Source organism: Mchenga conophoros, linkage group LG17, assembly GCF_057382185.1.
Source record: "Mchenga conophoros isolate Kocher_MC1m ecotype Shallow Benthic linkage group LG17, M_conophoros_male_GT1.1, whole genome shotgun sequence".
Lineage (NCBI taxonomy): Eukaryota > Metazoa > Chordata > Actinopteri > Cichliformes > Cichlidae > Mchenga > Mchenga conophoros.
In genome coordinates this window covers 20,090,743-20,113,625 of record NC_140542.1, presented here as the reverse complement: position 1 = coordinate 20,113,625, position 22,883 = coordinate 20,090,743, and the positions used below count along the sequence as shown (strand labels likewise).

The following is a 22,883-nucleotide window of genomic DNA, read 5'->3' as shown; positions in this document are numbered from 1 at the left end:
TCATAGGCCAAGCAATAACATTTGTAAGTTTCTTGGGTGACTTCTGTGACATGTTCAACCTGAGTGGTGACAGAGCGCGGGTGGAGGCGTTGGAATGGAGTATGCTGTTCTCGCCGGCTGGATAAGTTATCGGTAACAGATGTCTCCGTCAACGTAGGCACACTTGTGCAGATATGTGATGTGTTTCCACATTGCACAGATATTTGGAATTTACACGGCTACATTTTTGTATTTTGTTATCTTCAGGTTTTTGTTGGTGACCCTCACAGGGTAATATAAAAACGGACCAGTTACAAATCAGCGGGACTGTGTATTTACAGTTACCTACGTGTGATGGCAGTGGATAAATTCACCGTGACATGTACAATTACACTGCCATTATCTTTTGCGTTTTTGACAATTGTGTCGGTACTATTAAAATCGTCGATGACTAATTTAATAGTCGACGCGTCGTTTGAAGCTTTGTAAAATCACAAAAGACGCAGGAATAAGTAGTAGGATTTAAGAGTATAATAATGGACTGAAACAGAAGATGGCAGCACTGCATGTACAAGGATGCCAGCTGCCGTTAAACCCCGAAGAAGAAGAAGCTGTGTCCCAGAATTCATAGCGCGGCCCTGCTCAGTTTCCAACAATGGCGGTAGCTAATTAGTTTTAATATTACTCTTATTATTCTTTCTGGGTCACAAAATAAATGTTTAACATATTTTCAGGCAAGAATGTAGCTGTGTAAACCTCAAATATCTGCTCAGTTTATCAAGACAACATATTTTCAAAAGCACTCCGACGTTTTCGGAGAAGTCTGTTACCCACCAGCTCGATAGCTAGCTGGGGTTCAAGGCTCACTAGAGCCCGTGAGAACAGCGGACTCCCGGCAAATTGTTTTCAACCTCACCGCCGTCTTTCGCTACTCAGGTTAAACATATATAAGTCACTTAGATTACTTAAATATGTTATTGTTTGGCCTTTTTACAGTGTTTTATTTGATCCTGAATAAATCGGTTTGGCTGAGATTAAAGTTATAGTTTTTACACAGCTGAATAAACGTCAAGCAGACAACTGATTATCAGACGTGTGAGATGCTCGAGAATATACTCCGGTATCCCGGTATATTTTAGATAGCAAGGAGCAGACGGCTGAGTTTATTAAACTCCAACGAAACAATCTGCAAATTTCATAAAATATCATCTTGTCTTTATTTTTAGTTAGCACATACCTTAAACACTTAAAGCTGTAAGCTAATGATAATTATATAAGAGCAGATGCATGCTGGTGCAATAAGCTGTACGTTGTACGTCCAATGGATGCATGATCTGATTAGTCAACTAATCGGAAAAATAATCGGTGACTAGTTGACTATCAAAATAATCGTTTGTGGCAGCCCTAGTCCACACACATATATATTAGGGGTGCAACGATATTCGTATCGATATTGAACCGTTCGATACAGTGCTTTCGGTTCGGTACGCATATGTATCGAACAATACAATTTTTTTCAATTTTTTTTTTTCAATTTTTTTCAATTTTTTTTTTTTTTTTTTTGTGTCCCGTTTGGATCTATAGCCATCAGAATTGTTGTCTTGAGGCCAAGAAAGATGCCAAGAGGATTTATTTTAAGTGGATCATCATATTGGTCCATTTGATTGACCTTTATTATAATTATGAATTTATTTTATTTTCAGTTGCAAACGGGACAGACATGACTGTGGGATAGGACAGGGGGAAAGAATGAAAGAAAGAGGGGGAGAGAAAGAAAGAAAACCAAAGGGGAGAAAAAAAAAGAACAATACAAAATTTGTAATTTATTTTATCAACTTTCCTTCTGACGATGCTGTCTGTGTTGAGCGCTCAGTGAATCTGCATTTGACTACTCCGCCTAGGCTCGAGAGTGCAGCCTAGGCAGAGTAGTCGAACGCAGATTCACTGAGCACTCAACACAGACAGGATGGTCAGAAGGAAGAGCGCAGGGCAAGCTAGCGAGACAGAAGTGGACCTCCCCACCCTCATTCAGATCTGGCGTTTGGAATTATTTTGGTTTTCATGTGACGTATGACCCTGAAGGTAAGCGAGTCATGGACTAAAGTAAAACAGTATGTTGGATGTGCCATGCAATGCTCAATTACATGGGTGGGAGCTAGTGTGTTAGCGCAGTTAGCTCGTTAACGTGTTGGCCGTCTAGCCCCTCTGTATAGGGTAGCTCGTTAACGGAGATTTGCCGTGTTGTGGCGTTAAGGTTATTTCAACGAGATTAACCTGAAAGCACTAGTGGGAACACAACGAATATGACTGCACATTTACACCGACATCATCCTAGTGCAAAGACAAAAACAACAAGCATGCATGCTACAAACTTTAGCCGAGTCATTTAGACAGCTGTTAGCACAGGATTCTCCTTATGGAGACCTGATATGTTTAATATGCTGCTGAGAATATAGCCCAGAAGAAGCGGATAGTATAGCTTTTATTTTGGAAAGAGACATTTCTCTGTAATAAACTCTCTTTTCCAAAGATGAGTGATTCCTCAATCAGATACAGGGCTCGCAATATCGCTAGCCCGACGTCCCGGGGCTATCTCTCCCCTGCCTGTCGGGCTATTGTAGGAAGGAAAAATATATGTCAATGCTTTTGCATTCTTTCAGAAATGTAGCTGGGTAATTATGTCATTGGGTGAGCCACTGTCAATATGTGACATATTGAAATCGTGTTTGAATTTGCGCTTGTTTTTTTGCTTTCACTTTGCAATCGCACGAACTGTGTATAGAGAGCGACAGCACTGATCTGTGAGTGATGATAATTTGTGCACCAATTCCTCTGACATCGTCTTATTAATCGTTAGCTTACTATGCAAACATGACAAGTGAAATCTCCCGCAGCTTAAACATGTGAGAGGTTGATCGCGCAGAGAATCGCTGAGCTTATGTGAGTGCGGCAGGATATATATTTCACTACGATGACCTGGATGATTGAGAACCTTCACAGACAGATATATATTTTAGTTCTGCTGAGCCAAATAAGACAGGTCAGGGTGAAGAAGTGACAGCCAAAGAAAAGCTTACCACAAAACGGAGAAGTTATGACAAATCAGACTATAAGGCAAAAAGAAAGTGCAGCTTTATGGTTTCATGGACAAAAGAATTTCTGTGGCTGCAATATGACGAGCTAAAAAACAACACGCACAAGGGTTAGGGTTAAATTTAAAAACTGTACTTTTGTGTTAAAATATATATTTATAATTTTAATAAATGACAAATTAAAAAGGCATGAACATTTTTTTTTTGTATCGAAAAAATATCGAACCGTGACACCAAAGTATCGAACCGAACCGAACCGTGAATTTTGTGTATCGTTGCACCCCTAATATATATATATATATATATATATATATATATATAAAGAATGTGATTTCCAGTGTGGTATTGTCTTTTCTATTTCTGTTTCAAATGTCTTTGTTTTTCTGTCACTGTTAGTGTCGTTCATTTCACCTAAATTTTCCTAATCTCCACATTACAATGATCAGATGGAGATGCCTATTCCTCTGGTTTAGCTAAGAAATTAGTTAAACTATACATTTCAATAGAATATAGAATGTGCTAATGTTGCAAAAATAATGGTAAACGCATCCAAAAATCCAAGAAACAACCATTAACTGCTGTATTAAATGTATGAAAGTTAATTTAAGAAAAAAAAGTGAACTTCCAAATGGTACATCCATGAATGCAGGAATAAGGTAATAAAATAACTTATACCTAAAAGGAAATCTAAAGGCCAAGTTTGAAATGCAAATTTATGTGAATAAAATGATTGACCGATTGAAAAATAATTTCCCATTCCAAGTTAGTGTCCCATGGAGTGCTGACGCCCCCCCTAAAATCAGTGGTACTGCAATGAAAATTGTAACTGATGATATTTCATAACAGAACACAAAGTAATAAGAGAGAGCAAATAAGATGTTTTGTATAAAATATGATTTTTTTTTATTTGTTGGATTTTTTTTTTTCCAGATGAGTGATATTGTCACCTAACAATCCCTTAATAGGGTGCGCCAGGTCTGTCAAGCATCCTCCACTGCCACCTGACCCAACAGTTGACAGCTCAGCCCCTATGTTTACCCAAGTGCCTAGAACATGTGGCCACAGAGCTGATGATACAATTACAAAATAGATCATCATCCTGCGCCTAGAGTGTCATGGTGCCACGTGCACTCATGGACGCCCTTATGCTCGAATATGGTGTTTGTTATGGACAAACTGTGGTTTGCACAGAAGTCCAGTAACAGAACAACATTCTAGGGTTCAGATGTGGCAGGCAGTTCCTTCCAATCACGCCCCTCCAGGTCTCACTGTATTGCCCACGTGAGTGTTGAAGTCTCTCAAGCACCCCGCCCAGGGACTCCAAGAAGGCCATTTACTCTGAACCGTCATGTGGCACATAAACGCAGACAGGCACCAACAGAAAGTCTCATATTACTCCAGTATTGGACTCCCTTCACTAGTTGACTGTAAATTTTAGGTTTCATTTTAAAATTTTAGTACTAGCCTTAGGGTCCTACCTGGTCTAGCTCCCCAGTGTATATGTGACCTGCTGAAACCACATTCATCTTCCCAAGCTCTAACATCATCAGGTCAGAAGCTGCTGGTGGTCCCAAGCTCTCAATGGCCACTGCCCAACAAACGTTGCACATGACCGATGTGGGTGGTGGGCCTACAGGAGTGTGGGCCCATGTCCCTTTTTTGGGCTGTGCCTGTCTGGGCCCCCGGACTAAGGTCCGGCCACCAGATGCTCATCCTTGGTCATCCTCCCCAGGCCTGGCTCCAGGGCGAGGCCCTGGTAACCCTATTCCAGGTAGGGTGAACTAGTCTCTTGATCTTCTGCTCATTGGAGATTTGTTAATCGCTCTTTGTCTGGTCCCGGACCCAGGACCAATTTACCATGGGATACCCCATAAAGGGTAGAAGCCCCCGGACAACATCGTCACTGGGATCCCTTGGACACACAACCCCCCTTGAATCGCAAACCTTGTGGTGGAGGGGTTTGTGAGTACAATTCTGTTAAAAACAAACAAGCAAAGAAAAAAATCAGGCGCTCAACCACACATTTAAAATTTCCTTGGTTTTAGTAGTCACAGAAGTCACAGCTGAGGGTCGAAAGAGCTGCATGCGGCTTGCTAGGCATGGGTTGCAGACTCGGAGTTGTGCAGACACCATGACCTATTTCTAAGTAACCACTTGCAAAAAGACAAAGATTTACACAAATTTTCACTGACCTGCTTTTATCTTCTTCTCATCTCATCAGAAACTGATGTGAAAATAATTTCTGCCAGACATGTTGTTTACCAAAACCTCAACTCATGCTTGAGGTTAAAGACCAATGTTCACTGCTGACTTTCCTGCAGTCACAAAATGGCAACATGCTTCAAAGAAAAAAAAAATCAAATTCTTACAGATATAAATGTATTTATATAAAACATTATTTTAGAGTTTATAAATCATGTAAACTGTACTTAATGGGTTACCTGACATTATTAAAAGATGCTTTTTTAAAAGAGTATCAGTCCTCGATAAAGTAACTGGGCACTTCATCACTGGAGCTGCTGATCCATTTTCACATTTCACGTGACGGCTGCTCATCCAAGATACCAATCACCTGCTCAGCAAATCATAATCTGGTAAATGGAACACAAGTGTTGCTAAATAATGTTCGTGTAGCATTTTATTTCAGTTTGAGATGCTCCAGTGTGCAGTTTATGTGTGATTACTTATTTTTACTTTTGCTGCTGTTATAACCAAATTTCCCCTTGTGGGACAATTAAAGGGTTATTCTATTCTTATTGCAGTGTTTTAAGAGATCTGATGTTCTTCAAGATAGGGCATGGCATTCACATCATTAAGATGATATTAGATCAACCAAAGAAAACTTCACCACCACAGACTGATTCACTGATACAGGTACATCACCGCCTGATTCACTGATAAGGGGTACTGCCGAGGTGGGGGCAGTACCCCACCTCCACCTCGGCATCTCCGACCACATCTGCATTATGCTGGTCCCTGCCTACCGTCCCCCACTACGATGTTCCAAACCGACACAGAAAACCATCACTGTGTGGCCCAATGATGGTGACTCTGTACTGCAGGATTGTTTTGAATGCACAGACTGGCAGGTCTTCAGGATGCTGCTGTATATAAGGAGAAGCTGGATTTTGGAGGAGCAAACATCTGCTGTCCTCAGCTACATCAGTAAGTGTGTGGAGGATGTTACCACCACCAAGTCTGTGATGTGCTATTCAAACCAGAAACCTTGGTTGACTGCAGAAGTCCGTTCCCTGCAGAAAGCCAGGGATGTTGCATTCAGGTCTGGTGATGCACAGAAACTCAGGAGGGCTAGGAGAGAACTGACCGTAGACGTCAAGAGAGCCAAAGCCACGTATACGCAGAAGATTCAGGGTAGTTTTTTCTTCCCAGGATCCATGCAGTATGTGGAGGGGTATCATGCGCATCACTGACTACAAAACCAGGGATACACAATTCCCCAGGAACCCTTCTCTGCCTGAGGCTGTCAACCGGTTCTATGCCTGCTTTGAGGACCCTAACACACCCTCACCCAGCATCAGACTCTGCCGACCACCAGAAGAAGAAACCCTCAGTGTGACCGCAACTGAAGTGAAAAGGAGCCTCAAAAGGATTAACCCCCACAAAGCTGCCGGCCCAGACAACATCCCTGGGCGGGCGTTGAGGAACTGCACTGATCAGTTCTCTGAGGTTCTGTCAGACATCTTTAACTCCTCATTTATCCAGGCAGCTGTCCCCACCTGCATGAAGACTGCAACCATCATCCCAGTACCCAAGAGCTCTGTTGTGACAGGTCTAAATGACTATTGGTCTGTAGACCTCACGCAGATTGTCACGAAATGCTTTGAGAGGCTGATTATGGCCCACATCAAAGCCACCATCAGTGTCACTTCAGACCCACACCAGTACGCCTATCGGAGGAATCAATCCACAGAAGATGTCATCTCTTCTGTAGTTCATACCACCCTCACCCACCTGGAGCAGAAGAATTCTTATGTCCGTATGCTCTTCATGGACTTCTCATCTGCTTTCAATACTATGATCCTGCAAACACTAGTAGACAAACTACTGACTCTTGGACTGAGCTCTTCTCTTTGTAACTGGGTTCTGGACTTCCTGACCAACAGACTGCAGTTTGTGAGGATCTACAATGTCTCCTCATCTTCCATAGTCCTCAGCACTGGCTCCCCTCAGGGCTGTGCGCTCCTGTTCACGCTGCTTACATATGATTGCTCACCTAACCATCCAGGCTGTCATATTGTGAAGTTTGCGGACGACACAGCTGTGGTTGGATACATCACAAACAATGATGAGACCAGCTACAAGAAGGACTTGGAACACTTAGAGGACTGGTGCAGGAAAAATTATATCTGTTTAAATGAGAAGAAGACAAAGGAGATGATTGTCATTCCAGAAGCTGTGAGACTTCTTTGTGCATAATGGACAAAAACTGTTATTGTAGCACATAAGCACTACTGACACTTACTGACACCGTCACTTTATCAGAGTTGGACATCATGCCAGTTTGCTGCTATATCTATACTCCATACTGGTACTCAGGTTGTTTTGATTCTGTTTCTTCATTGTTCTTTCTTTCTCTCCAGGACCCTTTGCACATATTTTCATTCCACCTCATGTAAACATATGATGCAAATGACAATAAAGAAGCCTTGAATCCATGTTTTCATAAATATTGCAGCAGAAATTGGAACTCATCAGACAAGCCAATGTTTTGTGATCATTTATTCTTTAAGTTTAGTAAACTTGTGTGAACTGTAGCTCTAGTTTCCTTTTTTTAGTTGACAGCAATGGTACGCACTGTGTTTTTCTGCTGCTGTTGCCCATATGTTTCAATGCTGGATGTTTTTGTGCATTCAGAGGTGCTCTCCTGTGTACTAAATTTATAATGAGTGGTTCTATGAAGACATTGCTGTGTTTAGCCATGAAGCTTTTCTTTATAAATGCAGAGCAGCAGATACAGCTGTATCTTTCAGATTCTAAACTCTCACACAGTGTGCTCACAGTATGAAAAACCACATAAAAAAGTCCAACACACAAACATTGAAAGCTTGCACCCACCTGCAGCATGAGAATGCCACATCTTCTCTGTGGGTGACCCTGAACTGGCAGAAGGACCACCTTCTGTGTCATTAATTTATCCTGTTGACAGGATAGTTGGTAGTCACAGAACCAATTAGTTTTTAATGCCTAATCTAACAGAACCTCCAGAGACACAAAAACATGAGTTTGTGTCTGGAAACACCTTGATGGTTTCATAAGCTGATGTGGTAACGTGTTTGAAGGATAAAAAACAGACAAGAAAACTCATGTTCAGCTTTTTGTCTATTTTAATTTAAATGGCCCACAATTTCCAAAATAACCATTATATTGTATTTAGCTTTGCCAGGTTACTTGTGAACTGGAGCTGAGGAAGCATGTTTAACAAACTCTGAGTTTTTAAACTTAGAGTTTGTTGAATAGATGAGTAGAGAAAGCAGGTCATCATCAACAGAGCCATGATTCACCATGGCAACTGATAAATAAAAAGCTCCTTCTTGCTCATAGTGGTTAATAATACATATGTTGACACATGAGGTTAGGCAGGTGTCTCCATGTGCTATCATGTTTGCAGATGACTGGGAATTGTAGTGACAGTAGGAAGCAGATAGAAGGTAACTCGCAGAGGTAGAGGTATACATTAGAGAGAATTCAGTTAACTTCAATTTTATTTTATTTATATAACACCGAATCACAACAGTTGCCTCAAGGTGCTTGAAAAAGGAAAGTGGAATGAAAGTCAGTAGAAGCAAGACAGAATAATAATAATAATGGATTGCATTTATATAGCGCTTTTCGAGACCCTCAAAGCGCTTTACAATTCCACTATTCAGTCACTCTGACACACTGGTGGAGGCAAGCTACAGCAAGGCTGCTATATCGCACCATCAGCCCCTCTAGCCATCACCAGTAGGCAACCTTCTGATTGCAAGACGAACTGCCAACTTTTGAGCCACGATCACCCTACAATACTTGTGTGTGAATAACAGGGAGACAGGTGGAAAGGTCTACATGCAAGGAATAGAGATACTTTAGTGAAGATAGATAAGTTTAAATACCTGAGATCAATAAAAGTGATTTGATTTGATTTTGATCAACCATTCAAACCAATGACCAGTCAACAACAGAGATGAAGAAGAAAGTGCAGGCAGGGTGAAGTGCGTGGAGACATGTGTCAGAGATGATTTGTGACAAAGGGATAGCAGGAAGTGTGAAAGTGAAGTTTTCTTAAGAGCATAAAAAGAAGGTGACTTTTCTCATTCAAGAAGCTTCTTCAGTTCTAAGACCAAAAGATGGAGAGTCCCTGGTATTTAAACTGTAGTGGGAATTGTCCCTTGAGTGGGTCATTGACCTACCTATGTGCATCATCACATGAGTCAAGATGTGAAAAAAGGCATGGGTTGTTACCACCAGAGGTTTCGGGTGAAACTGATATGAGGCCTTGCCCCGCACTATCATGTGAACAATTGAGGGCTTTTCTCAGCAGTGCATCCACAGAACAAATTTTGTGTAATTTCTTTTCGTTAATAGCTGTGTGTGTATTGATACTAAAATATTGATTCTTCTGATGCCAGATAGTTGTGTTCTAGATTCAGTTCTCATATTGATATTTTGTGCAAAGTTACTGTAACCCAGATCCCATGTAGCTATTGTGAAGCTAGTGTATAGTACAATGAGACTGGGCCTGGGTATGTTGTACTACTATATGCATACCAATAAACTCTAATTAGATTAATAAGGACCACTATAACTGTATCTTGCACAAAATTTGTCCTTGATCAGGTATTTATTTAGGAAAGGTGAAGATAAAATAAAATTAAGATAAATAAAACAATAGCAATATGTGCATTTGTGCATGTGGCACACTGTGTTGCACTCTTGGTGTAAACCAGTGTGGCATTACTACAATATTTTGACAGATCTGAACAGGAAGTCTGTCACTTTGTATCATCTACACCAGAGGGAATCAAACTCATTTACCGTTATATGCCACACACAGCCTACTTTGATCTTGAGTGGGCTGTGTGTGAAACTGAAACTCCCCCTTTGTGTCTGTGTAAAGAAGTCACATGTTTAACAGTTGTTTTGCATTATAAAGAAAGAAATCTGTCAGCATGACATTTTGGACTTATTGTAAGAAATAAATGGGTAAAATTAAAGAAAAAGTTCTGGCAGCTCATTGCCCAGACGTTGTGACTACTTCGTGTAGTATGAATGGTCCCAAGAGAGGTTTTTTTTTTAATCAGTAAAGCTGTAAAACTAATACAAATACAGTTAAAAGTCCAAAATGTCTGCTTATAGTTGTTTGTGGTGAGCAGCAGATCAAACAAGTTAAGAATTATAATTATAAATGGTTTCAAGTGAACATTCAGGCCTGTGAGAGTCATTTAAAAACTCAGACTCTGAGCCATTACTCTGTGCTAGATGCATACATTTCTGCTTCTCAGCATTTTAAGACACTTTGTAGAAGTTTATTTTATCAGTTAAGGTTCTTGTGTTTATGTTACTGTTCAGTCTCTATTGGACTGTTTTCGGGTTAAAAGAATATTCTAAGGATAGGTTCTCTGATGTTAGGTTGTTTAGTTCCTTGCTGTTAGTGATTATGTGTTCCCTCCCTCAGTGTTTTATCTCTGCTTGTCATCCCCTGTGTTACCTCTGCTTTCAGTCCCCTTAAGTTTCCAGGTTTGCTAGTTCTAATTTCTTGTTTCTAGTTTCATGTTTGTATTATTTTATTCCTAGTTTTCCCAATTTAGGTTTTGGGTTAGTTTTCACTATTCCACATGTTTGTAACTTTGTTCAGCCGTCAATAAAGGCTCGCCTTTTGTTATTATCCTCCTTTGGCTCCATTTGCCTGCATCTGGGTCCACTCCTCACTCTCTCTGGAAATCGTGACACAGATGCCCATTTTACGTTTTTGCACGTTTTTTTTTTTTTTTTTTAACTTTTTCTGACACGCTAGCATTTAATCCAGCTCCTTCTCTCTCTTTCTATGTGGCCTGTACCACTACACTTCCTGTGGAACATTTGCCCCATTCCTTCTTTTACATTATTGGCTCGCATGGTGTGCCCACCCATGCCTGTATGGATTCTCAATGGGTCTGAAGCCTGAACAGAGGCTCCCACAAACTAACGAGCCATTAATAACTGACTCATGAAACAATCGCACGGGCCAGATAGAATTGAATTGGGCTTTAAGTCTGATGCCCCCGATATACATAGTATCTTAACTGTCCACAGACTTTATTTTGAACTCTGCATGTTTGTTTATCACATATCCTAGCTATGAACTTAAGAAATATTTCATCAGGATATTCACTTTTCATTTGATGTTTTCTCATTCTTTGTTTAATGTGGTTAGATCAGTTGTGTTGATTGTTAAACATGATTATTTTGGTGGTACTTGAATAAAAATTTAAATAACATTTGGTGTCATTTTGTTAAAAAACAACAACTTTGTATTAAATGATGTCTTATAAAGAATGAATCTCTTAAAAAACAATTGAAGGTTTCTTCAAGCCACATCAGCATCAAGTAGTAACAAGAGAAAAGCAATCCATATATGAAACAAGAAAATGGTTTCTGGTTTTCAGGTTGTAGTTCATGAAGGGTAAAGTTCACATGTGAGGGTTTGTCTTCAGTTGTGCTTTACTTCTGGGTTTTCCTGCAGTTACTTTCACTCTCAGGCAAGTTTATCAGAGTGCACAAAGCTACACATCACCACACTCCACTACATTCAGTCTACTTCACCTCTCGTTAGTCACACTCTACAAAGTCAAAATGGGAAAAATTAATTCGCCGCTAAAGCGTGTTTTTATTGGCTTCAACTCATTTTTTGCGGTAAGTGGAAACTTTGGTGTTTCTGATTTTATTTCAGTGTGTGTTGTTTTTCTTACTTTTGGGGGGGGGGGGGGGGGGGGGGGGTGAAAGAAAAAAAGATGGAAAAAAGATTTTCAGCTTTTACTCGCTTTGGTATGCTTAAAGAGGAACACCCCCCGCCCCCGAAATAAACCAAACAAAAAACAGACAGGCCAAGGTCACTTCAAAGAAAAGAAAACAGCATTTTTTTTTCTATACTTGATGTAAATAAAAAAAAAATCTTCATAAAGTGCAAATAGATTTTAAATGTATAAATAACACCCCGATCAAAAAAAAAAAAAAAGTAATATAATAATGTAGTAATGTAATAACCAAAAGGCAATGGAGGTTGAAGCATTAAATGAGGTGTTTGATTAGCTTTTAATATATATTTCTCCAGTCAGGCAAAAAATCTTAATAAAAAAGTATGCAATCAAATCAATGACTATAGAAAATACATCTTTCATACAATAACTTAATTGAAAAGCTGATCTCAACCCCGAGGAATAAAAAGAAAAATCATGTGCTTTCTTAACTGATGGTATGACACGTAACTTAAAAAGTTATGAGCATTAGAAAATGTATGTTAAACTTTTTTTTTTTCATACAAAATGTAAAGTTCAGTATGAAAATCAAATTTGATAGTTACCATTTTATTAATTTATAATTTGAAAGATAAGCAAACGAGTTCATCACATATTCTAACATACTGTGATTCTGTTTCTTCAGATCCTGGGATGTACACTTATTCCCTTGGTAGTAAAGCGTACTGCCAACAGCACACAGGTAAGAAACAACAACATGTCCTTTGAATCCACCTGTACCAATTTAGACACAAGCTAGAGATTATTTGAATATATAAAAAAAACAAAAACTGAAAAAGCCAAAAAATAGTTAATATATGATGGTGTCACGATCTGACTTGAGGTGAAGAGTGTGGACTCAAGAGCAGGCACTTACTGAGCGTGAGCTTTATTTACAGTGGGAGGCAAGACACACAAAAAAGCAGAGAATGCTAGAGACTAAGATAAACCTAAACTGGGAAAGCTAACCAGAAACATGGAACTTGAGACACAGAACCAGGAAAAGGGGAAAAAACCTTGAAACACAGAGGAACCAGCAGCAGGAGAAACACAGATGAAACAGGATGACAAGCAGACGAATCAACAACAAACAAAGGTAGACACATGGCTTAAATACACAGGCAGGACAACAAGAGGATGGGGAATGGGTGGGAACACAGCTGGGACAAATCAGACATAACGACCCATATTTGACACACAGACGTGGAAACATGACAGACCTTGGAACAGAGGGAACAGGAAGCACAGAGATAAAAGTAACTACACGTAGAACACAGGGAAAAAATAAAGACAGAAAACTAAGACTAAGCATAGAACACACAGAGAACAGAAACCTAGAAACCAGGAACTATAAATATAATACAAACAGAAAACCATAGTTCAAAGAGTATAACTTAAGCCAAAAACACAAGCACTGGGTCACCAAACCCAGTGACGTGACAGATATAATACAATCATTTCTGAAAAAAATATTTTACACAATCTGAACTGAGCATTTAATCAAAATCAAAACACAAACTACGCTTTAAATCAGAGAGATTATATACTTTATTACTGTCCTGGGTCTTCAAATCAGCCTTTTGAGTTTTTGTTTTTGCCTCCTGATTCTTTATTTTTGACTTAAGAAATTATTTATGTTCAATTTTTGTATTATTTCATTTTATGTATTTGATTTTCCAGTGCCCCGGAGTCTGACTTACTACCTTTATTATTTTAATTCCATTTCATGTCCAGTCAGTCCAAGCCTAATCTTTAAATTCAGTGTGTCATTACGTATAGATGCTAAAAATGACAGCCTCAACGCAGCATTTAATCTGTTATTAGACTCAATTGTCTTTTCCCAAAATGTAAACGAACCCACCCACCACTTTAATCACACTCTAGATCTTTTTTTAACATATGGCATAGAAACTGAACATTTAACAGTGTTTCCTGAAAACCCTCTCCTGTCTGATCATTCCCTGATTTAAATTTACAATAATTGATTACACAGCAGTGGGTAGTAGACTTCATCACAGTAGATGTCTTTCTGAAAGTGCTGTAACTAAGTTTAAGAATATAATTCACCCACTGTTATCATCTTCAATGCCCTGTACCAGCAGCTACCTGAACACTACTCGAACAGACGTTGATTATCTTGTTAATGATCTTACCTCCTCACTATGTATGACACTGGATACTGTAGCTCCTGTGATATAAAGCACCTTGACACAACTGTTGTTGGTATTTGGCAATATATAAATAAAATTGAACCTATTCAAATCATTGAAATCACCTGTTCCAGTGGCCTCAGTTGTAGAAAATCAACCATCGCCATGAAGACTGCTTCTTGAAACATTTGTGAAGCTTTCAGCTGCTACTCTGAGCCATGCTGCTAAATATAAATGACCACATATAGAAATAATCTTAATTCGCCATTAAAAAGTGGGCTGCCAATCAGTGATAGACAATTTTTTAATTGCCCTCCTCTAATACCTGTCTCATATCTTTACAGTTAATATGACAGTCTTAGTTTAGTAAAAAAAAAAAGCTGTTGGTAGACGAAAACAACTAGGCTTCCTATTTTGCATTCTGCAGCATGCCAGAATAATGCTCTCTGCAGTTGTGATTTCTCTTGGGTTGTCAGTCACTGCAAGTTTGCTTTAAGTTTGCCTTCATCAGATTTTCTTGCCTCACAGCAAGCAGGTCCTAAGTTTGAATCTACCATCAGGCCACAACTATCTACCGTAGTCTCTCGAGAAAGAGAACGTATGGTACCATGATAATAATGCTGTAGTCTTGTCTTTATGCAACACTTCCAGGTGATCTTATGAGCTTTTTTACTTTCCATAGCAAGCATATGGTGACAGTGAGAAGGAAAAACTCACTTTTAACAGGAGGAAATCTCCAGCTCTCCATAATCTCTGAATCTTTGATGATATTGTGTAATTTAGATAATTAAATATTCATATTTGTCACAATTTTGAATTGAGGAGCATTTTTTTGAAATTGCTCCTCAGTTTGTAGACACAGTTTTAGCAGATTGGTGCACGTCTGCTCTTTATAGTACTTTTTAGATTTCTCAACTTCTTTGAGACATGTCTCTTGAAATTATACATTTTTCCAGTTTAATATGCTTTCTGTATTTTATAGTGAATAAGATTTGGGTTTACTAGGTCAGAAAATCATTTCATTCTATTTTTATTTAAGTTTTAGGAAGTTTCCCACCTTTTTGGAACTGGGGTTGGAGAAATGTTTATAAGCTCAGTTTTTTTGGGTGATGAACGATGGTTAGCAACGGCTACCATTCTTTACTTACTGCACACCGTAAGAGAAATGAAAGACTATAAAGCACATAGTTTATACTCATCAGAGGCTTAAACAATTTCTGTTTGGCTGTACATTTGTCTTTGGTGAAATGCGTACATGAAAGACAGATTAGGAGTGTAAACTTTAAAACATAATAAGACTTTTAAGCCAACGTTTTCTTTAGTAAAGTAATGTAAAAAAAAAATATTAGGGGGCAGTTGGATGTTTTTTTGATTAAAAATTGCAGACATGCACAAATATTGCTCACATCATTGTCAGTGTCATGTATGACAGACTGCTTCTGAGGTCATCCATCAGTGTTTAAAGCTTGTACTTAGTGGAGAGCAATCTTTGCTCTTTGGCTGATAAATGCTGTGAACGTGTGCACACTTTAGCTAAATGTTAAAACAGCTCGTAGGCATTGTTATCATTCCAGGGGTTTCACTCATTGCTAAAGTGCAGTTACCACAGCGGCTGAGGACCAAATATGCAAATACTTGCTCAAGTGTGTATATTCTCCTCGTGTCTGTGCGGGGTCTCTACTCCCACAGTCCAAAGACATGCAGTTAGTGGGGTTAGGTTACTTGGTGATTTTAAATTATGATTGTGAGCAGGAATACTTGCCTTTCTCTCTGTGTTAGCCCAGGTACAGGCTGGCGACCTGTCCAGGATGTACATAGGAGGTGGCTGGAATAGGCTCCAGGAGTTGGACAAGAGGTAGAAGAGGAATGGATGAATGATAAAGTCGTGATGTCATGATGACTTGTTGTTGAAACTATATTGCGTTGTTGTTATAGTGTAAAAGAGTTCAGTAGTGCTCTGAAACAAATGCCCTGAAATGCATTCATGAGCACTGAGGACGATTTAGTCATGAACCATGTCTTATGTCATAATGGGGTGATGTTTTGGCTCATTTCAGCTAATTAAATATGCTTTCCGTTTCTATTGGACTCCAGTACCTACCACCTCAAATATTTTAAACAATTTTAAATGTAACTTAACCTACAAACCTGTTTTCTTGGGCAATTGTCTTTGGTGTTTGTACTGTTCTCTCTATGTGTTGAAGTCCCTGAGCATGAACATAGATAAACAACCAGCCAAACTCCTTTTCAAGAGCCAGGAAGGTGAGCATACTTGCTCCTTCAATGACTTCGAACATAGCAATCCTGTTGACCTGACATCATTGAACTGGAGTGAAAAACACATAAAACAAAACTCTTAATGGATTGTCATATAATCAGCAGGTAACTATAGTTAGGCAGTAACGTAGGAGACTACAAAATAAGTATCTTGTAGATATACATCTGAATAATAATACAACAAAAAATAAGCAGGTGAGCATACATTTGTATCATTAGCTCAGAAGCTACAAACTACAACTACTGTACTTCAAAGAAGGTAGAAAATAATGTCACAAAACACCATTGCTTTCTGAAGGACTCCTCTGAAGGATTATTTTGGATTCAACACAACAGATTTCAAAGGTGTAGCCATGCTTTTTCCAATGTTCTCTGCACTTCCTGCTTCCTGTCTATGCACATATCAAAATAAAAGCTTCACAGTTTTCTGATGTATAACAATAGAAATACAATATTCAGGGATACTTATTTGTCTCATTAGCATATAAACACTCAAGACAGAACAATGTTGTTCATTCCAAGAAATGATGCTTTGTTAATTTTTGTTTGTGTTGTTTCCCTATTTTCCCGGAGGACATGTCAAATATGGTTATGCCAGGTTTGGGCTGGATATTTCTGTTTGCCATTGTCGCCCTAGGTGTCTCCATCCTGGGAATATATGCTGCATGTTCTGAGAAAGTCCTCATGCTCACAATAGTAAGTACAAGAGTCCACATTAAACAAGATAACAAAGAAAGTGATACCTGTTTATCTTTTTGTTGTTAATTTTACAACGAACAAAACTAGAACAAAATGATGATGTGGTAATGTTCTAAGTATTGTTCCATGTACAGTTCGCAGGCCTCATGGGGATTGGAATGATCATCATGATGATCTTTGGCATCATTGCAGCTGTTGAAAGAAACCAGGTCAGAAAAAATTTGATGCTGCCAGTCTTACACAAGTGCATTATTATAAAACAAACAACAAGCACACTCCTGGTCATGTTTTCTCACTCTGTCAGCTTTTCCAATGGAAACTGCTGTTTGGTTTCTGGGTCAGATTGAGGTCTCACGTTTGAATAGTCAAGTCTGTCCATACTTAGCAGTAGCACTGGAAGGCCCCAGAGATGCACATTGCTATCCAGCTTGGTATAAAATTTCAAATTTGAGTTAGATAATATTTTCACTGTTGCAGTCAAAGAAATGTTTGATTGCATCTAATACTGATATTCACTATTTTCTGGATTTAATTGTTTTGCAGTGATAATGATTTTATAATCATCATGGTGATAAAAACACAGTAGTGTAGAATTTTGTTGATTATTTTCATTTATGAATGTCCCTCCCTCATTTGCTGACAGTTCAAATGCTGCAGAATAGTGAGTGCTAAGGACTGGCACGACCAAAACCCTGACTCCTGTGAATGCAGGTCTTCAAGAGGATATGAATGCACATCAAAACCTCAGGTTGGTTTTATAAAATTGAACTGGAATGTCAAATATTCCTTGTAGTTAAAGTCACTTAGAATATCCACCTGGCTGGTCCTTAGCTGGTCTTCGACCATATGGATATCTGTTATCTGTGATGTAAACTATGCAACCACGAGTAGTAATGCCACTAAACAGCATTTAGTATTTCATTAAAAACGATGGCAATGTCTTTTGAATCCATCAGGGGCAATAATGTGGAGGCACATTCATTTAAAGCTTGTCACACTGTATACCTATACTTTTTACATTTTTTCAGAGATTCTATAATTATATCATAATCATAATAAGCAAGATAGAAGACTGTGGTTTTTATTTACTTATGTTTCTGAGCATGAAAGCCCAAAATAAACCTATCATTGTAATCACATAAACATCCTGTAAGTAAACGAATCAGTGAAAATGTTGCGCTTCCAGCTGATTTCAAACTGAAGCGATATAACCTGTTCCCGACAGTTTGAACTTTTATTCTCTCACCTGCAGAATTGCTGATATTTAAGAGTTTGTGAATAAAGATTAGATAGTATAACACAATTCAAACAGTCTAGGTACAGTCTCAGTCTACGTACAAATTTGATATGTCATCAATTATGGTTTAGGTATGTAATTTTACATATTATGATCATATATGTAAAATTGTTTGCAGTCAACATGAAAAAGGAATAAATTTGTCTATGATTATATTACTGATGTTCATCAGGAAAACAAAGACTGTCCCTGGAAATCTGGACTAAATAATTATTTAAACCTTTAATTACTTATTCAATGATGTATTTATTGAATTCATTTTGGCACCCATGGCTTTCTATAAAAATAGAGCTTGGGGGCCAATATTTGGTATTACCTTTACTTTTTAACACAGCCTGAACTTGTGAAAAGCTTTCAGATTTTGACTGTTATTGGTTCCAGTCAAGATGATCCCACACTGCTTCAAAATATTGGAGTCTGGGCTCAAGTGAGGGCACTCCATGAATAATTATGTTTCATGTATATTTTTTGTGTGTTTGGGATCACTCTCAAGCTGAAAAAGTTGTTGCCTATAATACAATTTACACAGTCCTGAGCAAAGGTTTAAGACCACTTAAAAATGCCAAAAATCTTATTTTGCATGGTTGGATCTTAACAAGGTTCCAAGTAGAACTTTAACATGCAACAAGAAATGGGAGTGAAACAAAACATTTTTGAGCCTGCAGTTTATTGAAAACAATGCTTAAAATAAAACAGGCTGTTTTATAGCTGATCAAAACTTTAGGACCACAAAGCCTTTCCATGATGTGAGTGGGAACATTCCTCCAGTTTCACTGCAGGTGTAAACTTTGCATGTGACAAATAAAAGGCTTGATTGATTGGTCTACTGTCTGGAACTGTTGTCCATTTTTGTAAACTTCCCTTGCCATCCATCCGCAAAGGTTCTCAATTGGATTTAGATCAGGAGGAGCATAAGGATGGCCAAAAAGAGTGATATTATTCCCTTGGAAGAAGTCCCTTGTCCTTTTGGCAAATGCCAAAAGGTGGTTCAGGGGGTTGGGAAGCTCATCTTGTAACCGGAAGGTTGCCGGTTCGTTCCCCGGCTCTGTCTGTCTTGGTCGTTGTGTCCTTGGGCAAGACACTTCACCTACCGGTGATGGCCAGAGGAGCCGAAGCCTCGCTTCTGTCAGTCTGCTACAGCTGTAGTTTGCCTCCACCAGTATGTGAGAGTGAATGAATAGTGGAATTGTAAAGTGCTTTGAGGGTCTCGGAAAGCGCTACATAAATGCAATCCATTATTATATACTGTAATGTTGTCCTGTTGAAAAACCCAATTGGGGATGCTCTCTGCAACATCTGGACATAACCAGCGGCGTTCGATGCCCCTCCACTTCCTGAAGCTGCAAGGTTCCACTAAAGGAAAAAGCACCTCAGACCATTATGGTGTCCCCTCCACTGTGCCGCCATACTTCTCATCAGAGAATAAAACTTTCTTCCACCTTTCAATCTCCCATGTTTGGTGCTGTCTTGCAAAGTCCAAACAGTTAGTTCTGTGGCATTCGAGGAGAAGAAGCTATTAAAGATGCTTATCGTTTTTGAAGCCCCTCAGTCTCAGATGCCGTCTGATGGTTACTGGTGCTGACTGCACCAGTTGGCACCGGTATCGGTCATAATTTGGGTCGAGGATTGTCCAGTGTTTTGACAGACAACCAATTGGATCCTCAGTACTCAGCTTAGTGCTGGTGAAATTTTTTTGGGTCTTCCACTTGACTTTTTTTGTTTTGTCTCACTCTCATTTCTATATGTTGCATGTTGAAGCACTACTTGGAACCTTGTTAAGACCCAACAGTGCAGTTAAACTTTTGGACTGTATAAATGTATGATGTTACATTCATAATTAACTTCATAATTTCATAAATTTGGAATAGATTCCTAACATAATTGGCTGAAAAGCAGGCCCAAACGATGGCAGAGTTTTCCATGTGTTTTACAGATGGCTGGAGAAAATGTAGACACCCATCGCTCTCTTCTCACCCCTCATACAAATTAATGACATTTTGAGCAAAAATTAGTGTCCATTAGGGCACTCCACAAACCAGTTGTTAGGTTCATTTAAGTGGCTTAACAAACAAACAAAACAACATGCCTCTTCTGGCACAAGGACTGAACAGAAAACTGCAGTCACAGCTTATGGCAATCTGCACTCATTTAAAAAACAAACAAAAAACACCCACACTGGCGTAACTTTAACCAACTATTTATGGCGCTATATATTGTGCATAAATTACGTAGGTTAGCGTCTTTTACATCTTTGCATGTGATACCATACAACATAGTGACACACTAATAGGATTGTCTTCTAGTATATTACTTTTCAGGCTTATGTTTCAAGGCATGTCTTTTCTAAAAGTGTAAGGAGTAGAAAGTACAGATATTTGCTTTAAAATGTAGGGAGTAAAAGTAAAACGTCAGAAACATAAATAATCAAGTCAACTTCCTGAATATTCTACTTAAGTACAGCAACAAAATATTTGTACTCCGTTACTTCCCAGGTCTACATTTGACCTATTATTAGATGAAATTGGTGTTGCTGTCTGCTTGTCAGTTATATACCAAATAATGACCATTTTCCCTCCACTTTATCAGTCCTGTAGGGAGTTCGTCCAAACCGAGATCATTATGGGCTTCTGCTTTGGATTTGCTGTCATAGCAGTGAGTGCCACTGTTGTTTTCCTTTGTAACTAGTGCTTTTTATGAAGATTTCTATATTTAATAAAATAATATTTAGTAATATTTCACTGTATCTGCTTGTTCACCATTATCTATTAATAATACAGATATAAGTGTTTGCTGAGAATGCCTTTGCATGTTGATCCATATCCTAAAAATAAATACATGTGATAAAAGAGAAACTACACTGAGCTAGCGAAAATGAACAACTTTAAAACTGATCCTCCTGTTAATAGTCTTCCCAACTTCTTTTTATTTTTGGCTTTCTCTTTCCTGTTCATCAGGCTGGTCTATTCTGATTGTAATAATTTAAAAGTAAAATAAATAAATAAATAATAAAGATCAAATAAACTACGACAATGAAGTGGACCAATATAGCAAAAGTCGTAATGATTGACTTGGTAAAAGAAAAAAAAAGTCTGTTGGGCATTTTTCTTGGCCTTCAGACAATAATTCTGATTGCTACAGTTTCGGAAAGGAGAAGCAACCCCCCCTCCCCTCCACTGTGATGCTTTGAACTGTGAATGTTGCTTGAATGTATAAACCTTACTTCTGTTTAAACCAAGTTGATATAGGAAGCATATCCTCCACAACTAGTAACAAGCTTCATTGAAAAGCTAGTCATTGTAATGTTGAAGGAGTCGCAGTTACAGCATTCTCTTCCTCTCACCACCACCATTATTGAGCGGCAACTTTTTTTCTTTTTTTTTTAATTTAACTGCCTCTTTTGTGAACTAACCACCTGTTCATCTGCCTGTCTTTATAGCTGCTGGGCCTGCTCATTACCTGCTTCATGATTTATCAGGTCAAACATAATGACACATTGTCGTGAGGAGCTACTGAAGTGAAGCCACACACTCTGACTTTAACCTTTGCACTGAGTTAGGCTGTAACAAATTGACTCAGAGGTCAGGACATGATGGTGATTTTTTAAATTGTCCTTTATGAAAAAAAAAGTAATATTTGCTTTTATAGAGTGGGAGAAGCAGGAGATATATGGCTGGGGGACTTTTTTCTTGCAGCTTTTTTATGTACAACATAAATAGCAAAACATTTTTTCAAAAGCCTAATATCTCTTTTATGTTATTTGATGTTATGTTGTATTGTAGTAATCCTGTGCAGAAACATTTGAAAAAATATACTGAAATCTTTTTTAATTTGTGGAGACTGAAGTTGTTGAGGATAGTAGATTTTACTGAAAAGAAAGAAAGAAAGAAAGAAAGAAAGAAGAAAACAACTAAGGTCAAAACTTGAATTTAATTCCAGAAACATCCAGTTAAATATCTGGATGGTGTCAAACTGGAAGAAAATAACAGTTTTGTCAAGTACGAAATTAAAGCATTTTCAGTGTGCTATAGCAAAGAATAACCATAGGCTCATGGACATGATTCACGCACCACATGACATTAAGTATTCTCTTACTTTAAATCTTATTGGAGGTAAATTTCTAGCAGTATGGTAGTATATGAAACAAAAAAAGTCTTAGTTACAAGCTAGCTAACTTCTTTATTAACTGTCAATTTTATTGTTTATTTAATAATCTTAATTTTTATTATGTTCAAATTAAAGCCAAAACCTCCTCACCTCAAAGTAATCAAGTCCTTTAACCTTTAACCTGACACCTGCCTGTGCTTGTAAAGTCATGTAAAACAATGAATGCATTTTTAAAAAAATATCTTGTTGTTTTTTGTGTGCAGGAAGCACATCAGTCATAGTTTCGCTCGAA

The 22,883-nt window shown here is 38.4% G+C and overlaps 1 protein-coding gene across 1 annotated transcript; it reads left to right on the top strand.

The window, feature by feature from the left end:
* Nucleotides 1-17,041: 17,041 nt before the first annotated feature.
* On the top strand, nucleotides 17,042-22,143 carry LOC146555397 (uncharacterized). The gene is made up of 5 exons (XM_085250961.1): nucleotides 17,042-17,187; nucleotides 17,325-17,399; nucleotides 17,834-17,938; nucleotides 21,074-21,139; nucleotides 21,924-22,143. The coding sequence occupies exons 1-5, from the start codon at nucleotides 17,068-17,070 to the stop codon at nucleotides 21,987-21,989; spliced, it is 432 nt and encodes a 143-aa protein (XP_085107087.1). The 5' UTR covers nucleotides 17,042-17,067; the 3' UTR covers nucleotides 21,990-22,143.
* The last annotated feature ends 740 nt before the right edge of the window (nucleotides 22,144-22,883 follow it).